The sequence below is a fragment of the Pezoporus occidentalis genome, unplaced genomic scaffold, assembly GCF_034315485.1.
Source record: "Pezoporus occidentalis ecotype Australia unplaced genomic scaffold, CSIRO_AGI_Poc_V1 ctg308, whole genome shotgun sequence".
Classification (NCBI taxonomy): Eukaryota; Metazoa; Chordata; class Aves; order Psittaciformes; family Psittacidae; genus Pezoporus; species Pezoporus occidentalis.
Window position 1 is genome coordinate 121,985 of NW_026915030.1, and position 14,775 is coordinate 136,759.

Below are 14,775 nucleotides of genomic sequence, written 5' to 3' on the forward strand. Positions count from 1 at the left end.
CCATCCAGCAGCTCCAGCCTGCCTTTAGCCTTTCATACAGTAATGTAACTTAGTTTTGTTCCTGGGTCAGCTGCCTGGGTCCCATTTTAATAACAGCCCCATCATTGCTGAGGCTGGTTTCAGTTCGACACATTAGGAGTAACAGAGAGAAGGTTTTCCTGGTGTCATTCTGTTATCACTGTATCGTGTCAGCCTGGCCTAACCCAGGACTCTTTGTGTGTGCTAGGGTGGAGTACATGGAGAAGAGCAAACACCTCCAGGAGCAGCTGAACGAGCTGAAGACTGAAATTGAGGCACTGAAGCTAAAGGAGAGGGAGACAGCTCTGGATATATTGCACAACGAGAACGCCAGCCGGGGCAACAGCAAGCACAACACTATCAAAAAGGTATCGGAGGGCTCCAGTTTGTATCTCGCCTGCTGAAACCCTTTAAACCCAACCACAACAGAACCCTTCTGTCTGGGTTAGCTTTTGCACAAGTTGTTATAATAAAACTCTTTGATCTAGGCTTCCTTCCCCAGCTGCTCGGCTTTGAACCAGGGGGCAGGGAGTGCCACGTGCTGGCTGATGTTTGCCATAGCCAAACCTTGTCTCTTCAGTGCTGTGTGAAGGGATGCAGAGACCTCGAGCTGTGAAGGTCTTGCTGAAAAGGGATGCTGTTAGAAGGGATCACCACCCTAGTGACTTCAGGAACAGGAAAAGCCCCGTCTGCATGTTGCAGCTGTGCCCTACAGGCATTGCAAGGAAACAAACACTGAGCTTGTCTGGTGAATAATAAGGGCAAAAACGCTTCTGGGTGCTCAGTAGAAAAAGCCAAAAGCCTCGTCCTCTCTCTTAATCTGTTCTCCAGCAGCCTGTAGTGCAGCTTCCAATACTAACAGCCAAATCTGCCACTAGTAGTGGGGTGTGAGATGTCTGCTCCCAGTGCTGTGGACCCTGGAACCACCTGCCTCTAGAAATCCTGTTGGGATGAGTATCTTAGGCCACAATTAGGGTGCTGGGTCTGCTAGCCCAGGGATCGCACCTGGAGAGGGATCTGGAATGCTGTATGGCATGGGATGCAGGCTGGGGTAACAACTCCAGGGTTTGAAACCAAATCCTTCCCTCTTTACTACTCCCACCTGAGAGTAAGGGCTGAAAGGATTTGGAAATACCAGTTGATGCCAGCTTTCATGGCTGGAAGTTCATGATCACTGAACTGGGGCAGGAACACGGATCTACCGGGCCTCACTTCACTCTGCTAGCCCTGAGCTATTTGGGTTCCTGTCACACCAAAGCAGAGAATCTTCCCAGGCCCTTGTCACTGTAGAAGCTGAAGATGTTGCTGCTCCCAGTGGGTTTTGTCTCCATGCTCAGAGTCCTCAGTTTAAGTGGAAAATGGTAAATTTTCACTTCTGACAGAGACAAGTTCCTAGTGAGCTGATGGTCCCATTTGTTTCACTTAAAGAAGGTGGCTGGGCTCATCATTCTAATTGGGACTGTGCAGTCACTCTTCGTTCCTTTGAAGCTGGAGTCTTGTCCTGTCCCCTCCCTTCAGGAGGGATCTGAGGCTGCCCAGCTCCTGCACCTTCACTGGGGGAGCAAAGGTTGGAAATAATAGTCTATTAGTGCAGCACATCAGAATACAATTACAGCCTGGTTTTGTGCATGGCACCAGGAGGGCAGGAGGGCTTTTGTCTTGGTGGTTGTGATGGGAAGGCGGCTGTGAGGCTGGAAATGGAATAGCAGTTTAACAATACTTCAGTAATACCAACCCTCTGCCCCTCCTGGATGCTGCTGATCACTTCAGTGCTCTGGGCAAGCTGGACAGGTTGCACAAATGACCTGACATTACTCATCTCACAGAGGATTCTTTCTTCTTGTTGTTCATTTTATTTTGCTGGTTTAGCCTCAAGCCCAGGGCAGAAGACCTATCTGCATTTGAGACTTCCAAGTAGGTTATTCCAAGGTACTCTCTGCGTGGGGTGCTGGGGTCACTGCCTGCCGCACTAACCCCTGCATGAGCTTGCCTGCAATGCACCCTGCTCTGGCCAGCTCCCCTTGCTGCAAGCCTACAACTTCCTCCCGCACCACAGAGGGGTGTGGTGGTGCTGGTGAGACTGGGCTCACTGTGCCTGTCCCCACAGGGAGCCCATGCAGCACGGCACAGGCTTAAATCACAGCATCCCAGCCTGGTTTGGGTTCAAGGGACCTTCAAGCTCCTCCAGCTCCAACCCCTGCCATGGGCAGGGACACCTTCCACTAGAGCAGCTTGCTCCAAGCCCCTGTGTCCAACCTGGCCTTGAACACTGCCAGGGATGGGGCAGCCACAGCTTCTCTGGGCACCCTGTGCCAGCGCCTCAGCACCCTCACAGGGAAGAGCTTCTGCCTAAGAGCTCAGCTCAGTCTCCCCTCTGGCAGGTTAAAGCCATTCCCTTTAGCCTGTGAATAATTCACCACACCTGTTTTTCTGGGCTGCTGGTGACTGGGAGCCCAGGGGAGGTGCAGGGTGGCCTTTGAAGATTTCTTTAAAGAAGGAAACCAGGACTTTCCCCCTCGTTTGCTGCAGAGAGAAATTCAGGATTTAAAAACAAACCAACCCCAGCAACTCTCTGCTGCCAAAACTGTCATAACAGGCTGAAAACACAGCCCTCCCTCTTGGAGTGGAGCAGCACGTGGTGTCCGTGTCTGCCTGCTTGAGGAGCAGCACAGGCACGTGGAGCAGGCTGCTGAGGGCAGGCAGTGTCTGCAGGGCTGCAGTGGGGTGGTCCAGGGGGGCCGTGTTGGAGCTGCTGGTCACCATCGTGCCTGGGACACCCTGACGGCCTGTGATGCCTCTGCCTCCTTCAGCACAGCGCTCTGGTAAATGTGTTTTCTTTGCAGAGCCTGCTTTCCTCTGAGGATTTGCCCTCAAGGCACAGGCGGAGATCAGCTCCCTCTGCTGGGATGAGGAGTTTGGGGAAGCTGCTTTGTATTTCTCTTTCCTTGACTGTGGTTCTTGCACACTTCTGGGGTTTGGTGAGGTTTGAGTGGCAGTGCTAAGGGAGGAAATGGCAAAGAGGAATGGTTTTAACCTGCCAGAGGAGAGACTGAGCTGAGCCTTGAGGCAGAAGCTCTTCCCTGTGAGGGTGCTGAGGCACTGGCACAGGGTGCCCAGAGAAGCTGTGGCTGCCCCATCCCTGGCAGTGTTCAAGGCCAGGTTGGACACAGGGGCTTGGAGCAAGCTGCTCTAGTGGAAGGGGTCCCTGCCCGTGGCAGGGGTTGGGACTGGAGGAGCTTTAAAGTCCCTTCCAACCCAAAGCAGTCTGTGCTCTGTGGTTCCAGGGCTGTAAATCACTCAAGTTAGGACTTTGTGCCCACCAGCCGCTCTCTGGGGAGCTGCAGATGTTCCCAGGATGGACCTCTCTCCCTCTGTAAGCATTTCCTTGGGGAAGAGGTTAGAATGAGGGGAGGCCCTCACCTTGGATGTCTCTCTGGGGCAGGCTGGCTGTAGTTTCCCACTGCCCCATCCCAACTGGCTTGAGGAACCCCATGGCAGGCGAAACCCAGGGAGGTGAGGTGGAGCCCTGGCAGTTTGTGGTGAGACCCATGCAGCAGCTGGGAGGGATTCGGTGCTGGGAGGAGCCCCCATGGTTCAACCAGGATGTCACCTCTGAGGCTCCATGCCTGCCTTTGAAGACACCTGCAGAGTTTGTCCTGAGTAATTACGTGGTTAAGGTGCTAATCCTCTTTATGAGCCCTATGGGCACAGCAGAAGCACCTCAGCTGGAGCCTGATCTCCTCTCCACCACGGGCTGGTGCTGCTGATCCAGCTCACTTGGCTTCAGGAGTGTTTGCCACTTAGGCTGTGGTAGGAGATGGAAAAACCCACTTCTTCCTCGCATCCTCCAGAGCAGAGAAGCTCCCAGGGCAGGCTGCTGCTGAAACCACAATCAGGTCTTTCGTTGCACTTGCTTTCTTCTTGCACCGTCATGCTTATTTACTGTGATTTAAGCCCTTTGAAGTATGCAAATCTCCAGGCTGTTCCCAGACAAGCAGCTTTGTCTTTGAGCAGCTCTCTGGTCCTTCCCCAGGCAGGCTTGGCTTTTCCCTGCCAGGCTGTCACATGGCTCCTGGCTTTTCCTCAGATGCAGGGTTCTCCTGAGCCTGGAGCTTGCTCCTGAGGGCCAGCACTGGGGTGCCCGTTGGGGTCGTTGGACATGGGTGAGCTGTTGCTGGTCCCAGTCCTGGCTCACCCTGGTGGTGGTGCAGTGTTGCCATCAGGTTGTTGAGGTTTGGATAAGCTGCTTCAGATCTGCTTTATCACCAGTAGACTCCTCTGGGCTTCCTCCATCATTTGGGCCGTGAGCAGTCGTGTTCTACCACATCCCCTTCAGGCTCAGGCAGTGAGCAGCTCCTGGCTGCCAAGCACGGAGGGGCAAGGGAGGCAAAGCAATGTGGACTCATCTGCAGGCTTATCCTCACTCCTTTCACCTTCAAGCTGTGCTCTGGGTTGTCCTCTACAGCAGTATAAGGGCACTGGTGATTTAGTGATGGGCACTGCCATCTGAGTCTCTACATGATGGAGATAGGAAGCTGCTTTGCCACCACCAAATGCCGGAGGCTACTTCATCATCAGGACAGGCTGAAGGATTTCACCGTGGGGCAGGCAGCTTCCCTCTGTTCCAGCTGTGCCTGGATGGCATCTTGCTAGGGATCACTGGAACGAGTCCCACAAGGACTTCCTTGAGTCTTGTGGGGTCTCTGTCATCTCCTGGAGCCTCCCTCCCTCTCCTGTCCCCTTCTGGGACCTGCAGCCTCCCCTGCATGAAGTGGGTCTGCTTTGCTCCAGTGGTTTGCTGGGGAGATGGAAGAGGTTATTGTGCTGCTGGAGCTTCGTCCTGTGTCAGGAAGGGACCAGCACAAGCCCTGTTGCTCTAGGAAGGGCAAAAGGAGGGAGCAGGGTGCCCAGAGAAGCTGTGGCTGCCCCATCCCTGGCAGTGTTCAAGGCCAGGTTGGACACAGGGGCTTGGAGCAAGCTGCTCTAGTGGAAGGGGTCCCTGCCTGTGGCAGGGGTTGGAGCTGGAGGAGCTTTAAGGTCCCTTCAACCCAAACCAGGCTGGGATTCTCTGAGGTACTCTTAGTCTCATGCAGCTCTGCCTTGGTGTCACTGTGTGCTCCACTCCAGCAGCACAGGAGCAGGCTGCTGCTGCAGAGCCTACACACGCAGCAATGGCCTTCCCAGGAGCAACAGCACCGGTTATTCCCCCTCCCATTCCCATTCCCTTTGGGAGCTGTGAGGGCTGAGAGAAACCCTGAGCCAGGATGCTGGCTTCTCGCCCTGCCTGGCACCCACCTGGGATGCAGGTGAGAACTGGGACATCCCCGCGGAGCAGCGCTGCTCTGGACACCTCCCCAGCTGTGGGAGGAGGTGGATGCTCATCCCCTGTGGGTCCGGCCCTCACATCCCCATGTGTGCCAGGCCATGTCCCTGCCAGCTTCCTTTCCTCTCTGCCCTGGTTCTCCTCGGAGCTGGGAAGTGAAACTCCTTGGCAGCTAAAGTGGGACACGGCAGCTCCTTGCCTTGTTTACAAGGAGCCAAAGGAAACCAGGGAACGTCAGGCCTATCAGCTATTTTTGTGGCAGCCTTTGAAAAGCGTTTCCTTCAGATGGAGCATCATCCTCTGTCTTTTAAATGTGCTCATCAAAGCATTGGGGGCCGGGGGGGGAAAGTGGGGCTGGGGAGAGAACAACCGGCAGCGTGGGAGGGAGAGGGAGCTGGGGAGGGAGCAACAGGAAGGGTTGGGCTTCACCATGGAAGGTGGGAAGTGAAAGGTCCACCCGGCTGCTGGGGCCTGAGGAGCGGGCAGGGATGGAGAAGGACATTCACGGGAGCAGGGAAGGGAATAAAGAGGATTTATGGCATGCAGCACCGGGTGGCGAGTTAGCAGGATCATAGCTCTCCCTCCCAGCAGCAGGGAGATGTCCCCACGTCCCATGGGGTGAGGGGACACTGGTGGGGGTGGCACGGGTCACCCCCTGCTCCAGCTGCTGCAGGATGAACAGGGACATGAGGCATTTTAAACCTCTCCCTGCTCCTCTGGGATGGGATCTGAGCCCCTGGGGCAGCAGCACTTGTGTGCTGCAGTTATTGGGTTACCCTCCACACCCCGCCGGGCTTGGAGGCACCGATTGGGTTGCTTGTGTTGGTTTGATGTCCTTAAATCAAATGAGCCCTGCAGGCCGGGGTGAAACAGGGCTCAGAGGAAGCCCGGCGCAGGAATGCAGCGAGGGGGACTCTTTGCTTCCCTGGCTTTTGATTCATTGGAGCTCTGGCTGCTTAATTGCGCTCTCTGTCTCTGAATTTCCTTTGCTGCTGTGGCAGTGCGTTGTGGAGCCTCCCTCCCTCCTGCAGGAAGCAGATTATCATAATACTGCTTGTAAATCAATTTTTCCCCCCCTCTCTGCACTGACAAGAATGTAACTCGCTCTTAATCACTCTCCTCGCCTGCGGAACGCTGTGCTACGGGCATGGAGATGGGTTTCTCCTTGCCTGGCTGGGCAGAGGCTGCAGAGAGTTAGTGGAGGTGCTGGGTGCCACCTTAGGGAGAGGCTGGAGAAGGGCTGTGCTCTCCTTGCTTCCATGGCCCAGTGTGGAAGAGAACAGGGAAAACCCAGTTGCTCCTGCAGGAGGGAATGGGATTTCCCTGCAGAGCTCCTGCTTTCGCAGCCCAAAGGAGATGGGGAGTGAGATGGGCTCTGTGGGGGGGAATAGATGCGGCTGCCATGGGGCTCACTACCCCAAGGAGCTTCCCTTGGCTCTGCCCATCTTCCTGCAGTGTATCCACAGGGAGGGGATCCTGCCCCTCTGCTCTGGGGAGACCCCTCTGCAGTCCTGTGTCCAGCTCAGAGGTCATCAGTGCAGGAAAGACATGGACCTGTTGGAGAGGGTCCAGGGACACAGGTGTGGGCAGAGGGATGGAGCCCCTCTCCTGTGGGGAAAGGCTGAGAGAGCCGGGCTGGGTGAGCCTGGAGAAGAGAAGGCTCCTGAAGGGGAGACCTGAGAGCAGCTCCAGTGCCTGAAGGGGCTGCAGGAAAGAAGGGGAGAGACTTTTTAGCAGGGCCTTTTGACATAGGTCCAGGGGTGATGGGTTCGAACTGAAGGAGGGGAGGTGCAGGCTGGCTGAGGAAGAAATCCTTTACAATGAGGGTGCTGAGGCGCTGGCACAGGGTGCCCAGAGAGGTGGTGGCTGCCCCATCCCTGGCAGTGTTCAGGGCCAGGCTGGATGTGGTCCTGACCAGCCTGGTCTCGTTGAAGATGGCCCTGCTCCTCGCAGGGGTTGGACCACATGAGCTTTGAAGGTCCCTTCCAGCCCAAAGTGTGCCATGAGCCTGTGATCCCTCGGGTTGGTGGTGAGAGCTCCCCCAGGGAAGGGAAAGCAAGGAAAAGGGAGGGGGAGTTTTCCCTCCGGACACAGCAGAGCAGCGGTGCTGGAGGCAGCGTGCAGCCAAGAGCAGGCTTCGTTTCCTCTCTGCTCATTCCCGACTGCAGTCAGAGGTGAGGAGAGAGCAGCCCCATTCCCAGTGCCCGAGCTGCTGCTGGGTGCGGAGGGCAGAGCAGCCTGAAGCTGGGGTCCCCTTCCTCTGCCCAAGGCACCACCGAGGCTTCAGCCACAGCCCGGCTCCTGCTAAGGAGAAACATCCCAGCTGTGCCTGGCCCCACTTGTGTGGAGCTCTTCTGACACCCTCCAGGTTGCTGGGGGTCTGGCTCCTCTCTGGGGACTTGGGTGGACAGAAGAGCCAGCGCGGCACCAGTGGGGTGCACACGGTGCTCTTGGGAAGCTGCGCTCACCCCTCTCTGCAGGACCCCATCTCCTCACGACCCATCCCCGAGGAGCTGAGCTGCTCCTCCCGTGCCTCAGTTTCCCTGGAGAGCTGAAAACATCCGCACCCAGGAGCCCCTGAGGGGCACGGGTGCAGGCTCCTGGCGATGGAGCAGGGCTGCATCCCTGTGTCTCCACGTGCCTGTGCTGGATGCCCTCAGGGCTCTGCCTCCCCGGGCTTCCCCAGCAGCGCTTTCCAGGGCCATGGAAGCAGCAGGGGATTAACAGGGAGCTGTGGGTAGCTGAAGGCAGAGGCAGGCTCAGATCTTCCTTGTGAGCCTGAGGGCAGCATCTTCCCTCCGTGCCTCAGCAGTGGCTCCCTTCTTTTCCCTATCGGAGCACTGAGGTTGCTTGGGGGGGGGCATCTCCCCTCGCTGTGCTTTAATGGTGCAGCCCCGCGGGCTGGAGGAGTGGGGGAGCTTTGATTCCCCATCCAGCCTGCAGAGGGGATGGCCCCGTGTGGGCTCTCGGGAAGCTGGTGGTGAATGCTCCTCCTTGGGGTGTGCGTGGGGCCCGTGTCCCGTCTCAGCCAGCGCTGGCCTGGCAGATGCCGCCTGCGAAGGGCGTTCGGGCCCTGCAGACCCTGCCTCTGCAGTGGGGATTTTTCCAAGTGCCGTTAGAGCCGTGCAGGAGTTACCGAGGGGGAAGCAGGGAAGGGAGAGGAGGGAGGGGGGGGGAAGCTCTTGGCAGCTCCACCGCGGGGCTGAGCTCCCAGTAACGTGATCCGAGGATTCCTGCTTCAGCAGAACCGGCGTTCCCAACGGGAGCTTCGGCTGCTTCATCCCGCTCCCAGCCATGGGGATGCTCTTCCTGGCCGGGGGTCCCGCAGAGCCGTGGCCAGGGCCCTCTGGAGGGGAGCACGGGGAAGGTGTGAGCCCAGTGTGGTGCTGAGCTGGGTTGTGGTCAGCAGGCACACGTGGTGACCCCAGTGACAGCGGTGGGGTGGGCTGGGCTGGGTGGGAGCGCAGGACAGGGTGGGCTTGGCTGGCGCCGAGGCTGTGGGGCTGGAGGCAAGCACGGCTCTGCCTTTGGCTCCAGCTGATGGAGGCTGTTTCCATCGAACCCCAGCCTGGATGGGTTCAAGGGACCTTGGAGCTCACCCAGCTCCAACTCCAACACCTTCCACTGGAGCAGCTTGCTCCAAGCCCCTGTGTCCAACCTGGCCTTGAACACTGCCAGGGATGGGGCAGCCACAGCTTCTCTGGGCACCCTGTGCCAGCGCCTCAGCACCCTCACAGGGAAGAGCTTCTGCCTCAGAGCTCAGCTCAGTCTCCCCTCGGGCAGGTTAAAGCCATTCCCCTTGGCCTCCAGCTTTGTAGGACCCCCTCAGGACAAGGCAGGAAGGGCTGTGCTGGCCCCAGTCCCATGCCCAGGAGTGCTCCAGGCTCCCGTGTATCCCACAGCCACATTAATGGCGTTAACTGGGTCTGCAGCCCCTCAGCAGTCGGGGGGAAGGTGCCGTTGTCCCCTGTGCTTCTCCTTTGGGCTGTGCTTGAGGCTGCTGCCGGCTCGGCCAATGCCACATTCCCTGGTGTTTTCCAAGGGCAGGGATGGGGGGATAAAGGCAGCGGCTGGCTCCGTGTGCAGCCCGGTGCCAGGGGCTCATCCCGCTGCCCTTCACCCCCTCTGCTCTCTTGCAGCTCACCCTCCAGAGCACCAAGTCCCGCGTGGCCTTCTTCGAGGAGCTGTAGGGAGCGACCCGTGCTCCGCACCGCCGCTGCCACCGGCAATTCCCTTGGGATCGAGTGCCCAGCCGGGGCTGGGAGCCGGGCATCACCCCCGGGGCACACCGACGGACAGGGGGCCCGCTGCCCGCGGACTCTGCGATGCTCTCTGCCTTAGCATCCCTCCATCCATCCCCCTCTTCTGCCCTTTCTTTCCAGCCTTTTCCTTACTTTCCCAGTGTAGTCCTTTGGCTCGGAGACACACACACACACACACCCCCCGGCGTTCTCCCAGTGCTGGGGCTGGCACTATGGCCATGCCCTGCTGCCATCGTGCCCATGGGGATCCCATCCCTCCGGCTGCCTTCTCCCGGTGCCTGGAGCTCCATTAGGAACCCAGAGCATGTCCGAGTGGAGTGCTGTAAATCAGGGCTGGCGCAGGCGGAGCGGGGCCGCGGTCCATGGGGATGCTGCTTCCCTGGGGAGCGGAGGCAGTGGCAGGAAGAGGGATGAAGGTCTCCTCCTCATCCTCCTCCACCCTGCAAGGGGTTTGGAGCAGGAGAGCAGCCGGTGCCAACCACACAGAGCCTCCTTTGTTCTGCAGACTGGGACGGAGCCAGGGCTGCCTGCTCCTGCCTGCCCCTGCCTGTCCTCACACGGGTGCCTTTGCCCACAGCTCTGCCCTCCCGGCAGCAGCACAACGGGGATGCTCTGACCTTTCCTTCATGGCTCTATCCCAATCCCCCGGGGATTTACCCCAGTGCTGCCCCGGGACCCCAATTCCCCGCTCCCCAACCTCTCCTGACCTCCGGCTGCACCGGGATGGCCGGAGGGAACTCTTCCTTATTTAAAACCACACTGCTGGGGATGGAATTCCGGCTCGCGGCTGCGATCCGGATGGCTGCGGCCTGGCACCGGCCGCCTTCCCATTGCCCTGGATTCATCCTCGGAAGGAATAACCGTTTTCTCCTGGTTTTAATAAAGATCCAAAGCACTAAAGAGGGGCAGCGGGGACGTGTTTGGTCTTCCTTTCTTTGGGAAAAGCCTCGCGGAGCCCTTCACTGCCGCAGGGGGAGGATCCCTGGGGGATGCTCCCTGCTCCCAGCCCTCAGGGGTCCTCCTCTCCCCTTGGGGCTCCCCCATCCCTGCTTGTCCTTTTCCTCACCAGGATCCGGGGGCTGAGCCCCGCGTTTGCCATCCCTGGAGCTGCTTTCAGCCTGCCTGGAATGTGGAGCGCGTCCACTTTGTCCTCCAGGATTGAGCTATGGATAAAACCCCTTTGGGACCCCACTGACCCCCGCTCCGTGCCAAGCACCCCAAGAACGGGCACGACCCCACCTTGGGGGGCTGCTCCGGGCCCCCAGCCCCGCTCCAGGGGCTCGGTGATGGTTGATCCCTGCACCAGCAGCAGATCCATGGGAACGGGGAGGTTTGTGCGAGGGAAGGGCTCCTGCACACGGTGCTTGCACGGGGGGGTGAGGAAGGGAAGTGCACCCACATCGGGGTGCAGGGGGTGCTCGGGGCCGGGTCATGGGTGTTGGTGAGCCCTGGGCAGCTCTGCCTGGGATGCGATGGATGGAGAAGGCACTGGGAGTTGTGGTCGATGGCTCAAGGTCCAAGTGGGGACCGGTGGCGAGCGGTGCCCTCAGGGCTCGGTGCTGGGCTGCTCAGCGCCTTTGTCAGTGCCGGTGACACTAGGACTGAGCACCCACAGCACTGAGAGCAAGGGCTGAGAGTGCAGAGGAGGCCACGGAGCTGCTGCGAGGGCTGGAGCAGCTCTGCTCTGGAGCCAGGCTGAGAGAGCTGGGCTGGGTCAGCCTGGAGAAGAGAAGGCTCCTGAAGGGGAGACCTGAGAGCAGCTCCAGTGCCTGAAGGGGCTGCAGGAAAGCTGGAGAGGGGCTTGGGACAAGGGATGCAGGGACAGGCCAAGGGGAATGGCTTTAACCTGCCAGAGGGGAGACTGAGCTGAGCTCTGAGGCAGAAGCTCTTCCCTGTGAGGGTGCTGAGGCGCTGGCACAGGGTGCCCAGAGAAGCTGTGGCTGCCCCATCCATTTGAGGGATGCTGAGAACAGGCTCACTTCCATTTATCCCGTTTCTCCCAAGCAGAGCTCTCCCCTCCTCCCATGGAGGAGCCATTTTCCCCTTTGAGACCCCAAATGAAACGGAGCTCTCAAATCCTTCCCCTTTTCCGTTCCCTCCCCACCTGCTCCAGCTGCTGGAGCCTGCCCCGTCACGGGTGTGATTTGCCCCAGAAGGCACCATCCCAGTGCAGGGATGGCCACAGCTACACCAGATCCCAGCTCCTGGCACATCCCAGCAGGATCTGGCACTGAGATAACCCCTCTGCCCGCTCCATGCCTCCCTTCCATCCAGGTTCATTTAAGGCCCCTCTCACTGCTGCCCAGTGACAGCAGCAGCAGCAGCTCCGGGGATGGATGCTCCGGTGCCTCCGAGGGCTCGGGGCCAGCGGTGGCTGCAGGGTGACGCAGGGGCCACCCTGGCTGCTCCTGTCCCCTCAGCGTGAGCGGTGCCACATCCCGGTGTTATCCATGGGGTTGTCCTCAGGGATTTGAGGGCACCCAGCCCAGGTTTGCACCATCCCATCTATGCCAGGTTTCCCCACACACATCCTTGTCAGCTATCTCCATCCCATCCCCATGCCATCTCCAACCCTATCCCACCCCATTCCATCCCATCTCCATCCCCATCCCCATCTTCATTCCCATCCTCATCCCTTTTAGTTCCTGAGGGAGCTGAAGGTGTTGATGTTGGGTTATGAACCTGGACAAATGAGACACAAAATGCCGGGCCTGGATCATGCTTCTCCCTCCTCGTTCGTGGGATCCACTATTCCAGTGTCACCTGAGAGCATCGGGAATGTGCTGCCCTCATGGAAAGGATGGAGGGAGAGGTGGCAGGGACCTGCCCTGACTGAAATAAAGGGGGAATTGTGAGAGGAACAGCCAAGAGAATACCAGGAATCCTGGAGAGGAGCATTGGACACATCCCAGAGGCTGGAAACCTGCAAAGCCCCTGGCAGAGCCTGGGGTTTGAAGCTGAAATCCCTGGGATTTTGAGGCTGCGGCTGCCTCCAGCCGGCATCCAGGTCTGAGGAAACCAATCCCGAGCTTCTCCCTTCCAAACAAGTGAGGGGACCGGCAAAGGGGCTGCGGTTGCACCGGGGGAAGGTCCCAGCCTTCATCCCATGAGGAAGAGAACGGCGGGGCAGGGCGGGATGGGGGTGCCTGGCTCGGCTCAGTTTAAACACAGCGGGGGCTCCACGTTGGTCCCACAGAGACCCCGATCGCGGCTCCAAGTGCGATCAAGCCGTTAATTCCCGTTCTTCCCCCCCATGCCGGTGCCTGCTTTGCTTCCATCCCCCGGGAAGAAGCAGCCGGAGCCGGGATGGGGCGGCTGCATCCCCCCTCCGCAGGGAAGGGTGCCCCGACGGGTCCCGGTGGCAGCGGAGCGGAGCGAGCTCCTGAAGGGATTCGTGGGGAAGAGCCCGGGAATGCGGCGTTGTTCCTGCCGGGATGTGCGTGGGGAGGAATAAATGAGCTTCCCCCGGGGCCTCCGGTGGGCAAAGGGAGAATTAATTGGGAGGCAACTTCGTTAACCCCGGGGAGCGGCCGGGGAAGGAGCAGACTTCCAATGAGGCTGCTCTGCCTCGGTGGGCACCGCTTCGCGTTACCGGCGCCCTCCCGCTCCGTGCGGCGGGCTCAGCCGCGCTATCAGACACCGGAGACTCCCCGCGGGGCGCAGGGGGATGAGCCCCAAACCCGAGCCCTGGGGAGGATGGAGCTGGACCAAGGCACCCCCGAGCCCTGCATCCCCCGTGCCCCCGGCCCCGAGCGGTGCCATCCCGCAGGAAGCGTCCCTGGAGCCCGCAGCACCGGGATTGGATCAGTTCTGGAATCCCAGCGCGGCAGCGGCGCTTTTCCTCCGCCTCCAGGGCCCCCCCGCGGGTTCATCCCAACGGGCGCCGAAGGGCCATGGGGTTTGGGGAGCTCCGGTGTTGAGCTGCGGCCGATGCTCCCGTCGGGAATGGGGGAGATTCCCTCGGGGAATGGGGGAGCCGCTCGCCCACAAACCCCGGCAGCTCTGAGCTGGATGCGGGAAGGGCTGCGGGGCTGCTGCGGGATGCTCTGTGTGTGTGTGTGTGTGTGTGTGTGTGTGTGTGTGCGTGTTGCACTGGAGGGGTTGGAGGAGCAGGAAAACCCCATCCCGAAATTCCTGTGCAGTCCCACTCCGAGGAGCACACCTGGAGCCCGTCCGGCTCTGCCTCAGTTTCCCTCCTGCTCCTGAGCATCCTTGGTGCCTGATGAGCAGCGGGGAGGTTGCAAGCATCCCCCTTTTCTCTTCCCCACCCCATTACTGCTCAGGGGACATCGTCCTCTTGTCTCGGCCCCTTCCCTCCCACTACAGCCCCTCCAAAGGCCGTTTCCATTGGGGAACGGGGGCTTTGGCCGCTGGAGAGAGAGATGCCACCCGGGCACGGGGGACACCGGGACAGACCCGTCCCAGCGGGCCAGGGCCTTTGGAGCTACCCAAGGCAGACAGGTCCTGCCAGGCTGCCAGAGACACCCTGGAGAGGGGAGCTCCCCGGTGCTGGCAGCATCCCTGGCTGGGTACAGGAGCGCAGATGAGGTGCACAGGGACATGGGTGCCATGGGGAGGATGTATGGGGGGGGGAATCTGGGATTAATCAGAGACAAAGAGAGAAATGGGGTGAAAAATGTGATCAAGGCTTGAGGGGAAGCGGGGGACAATGGGAATGGGGATGGGGGGGGCTTCACTCCAGGCCTGGCTGCGTGCCTCTTTCCAGCTCCTTTTTGCCCTGGTGCAGGAGCAGGGGGTCCGGCCGCAGGGTCCCTGTCACCCCCCTCAGCCGGGGGACCTTGGGGTGCCACGTGCGGGGACTTTGGGGTGACGATGTCCGAGTGCTGCATGTGGGGACCTCAGGGTGATGGGGGGCAATGTGCCCGGTGCCACGTGCGGGGAGCCGGGGGCAGCAGGGACCCCACGGCCCCTGTCCCTGTGCCCCACCAGCACCCCGAGCGCTCAGCCCGGCACCGCGGGGGCAGGATCCCACCGGGGACACCCGCTTTGGCCCCCCCGGGGGGGGGGGGGAGGTGCCACCCCCGCCCCTTCCCCCCCCCCCCCCCCTCCCCCCAGCCCCATTTGCCGGGCGGGACCGTTCAAAACCCGCCCGTTCCCGCCGCTTCCCCCCCGGATTCCGCCGCCGCTTCCCCGGTGCCGCGGCCGAGGATG

The 14,775-nt window shown here is 60.1% G+C and overlaps 1 protein-coding gene across 7 annotated transcripts in view; it reads left to right on the forward strand.

Annotated features, from left to right (window-relative positions):
- NF2 (NF2, moesin-ezrin-radixin like (MERLIN) tumor suppressor) overlaps nucleotides 1-9,770 on the forward strand; it is a 46,022-nt gene extending 36,252 nt beyond the window's left edge. For 4 of the 7 annotated variants that reach the window (XM_062627810.1, XM_062627803.1, XM_062627804.1 and 1 more), the window contains 2 exons: nucleotides 227-386; nucleotides 9,481-9,770. In XM_062627810.1, coding sequence (XP_062483794.1) covers nucleotides 227-386; nucleotides 9,481-9,531 — 211 coding nt within the window. In that variant the 3' untranslated portion in view covers nucleotides 9,532-9,770. Of the gene's footprint in view, nucleotides 1-226; nucleotides 508-1,887; nucleotides 1,933-9,480 lie in introns of those variants that run through there. The other 3 variants (XM_062627806.1, XM_062627807.1, XM_062627805.1) reach the window with 2 other exon arrangements.
- Nucleotides 9,771-14,775: the final 5,005 nt, after the last annotated feature.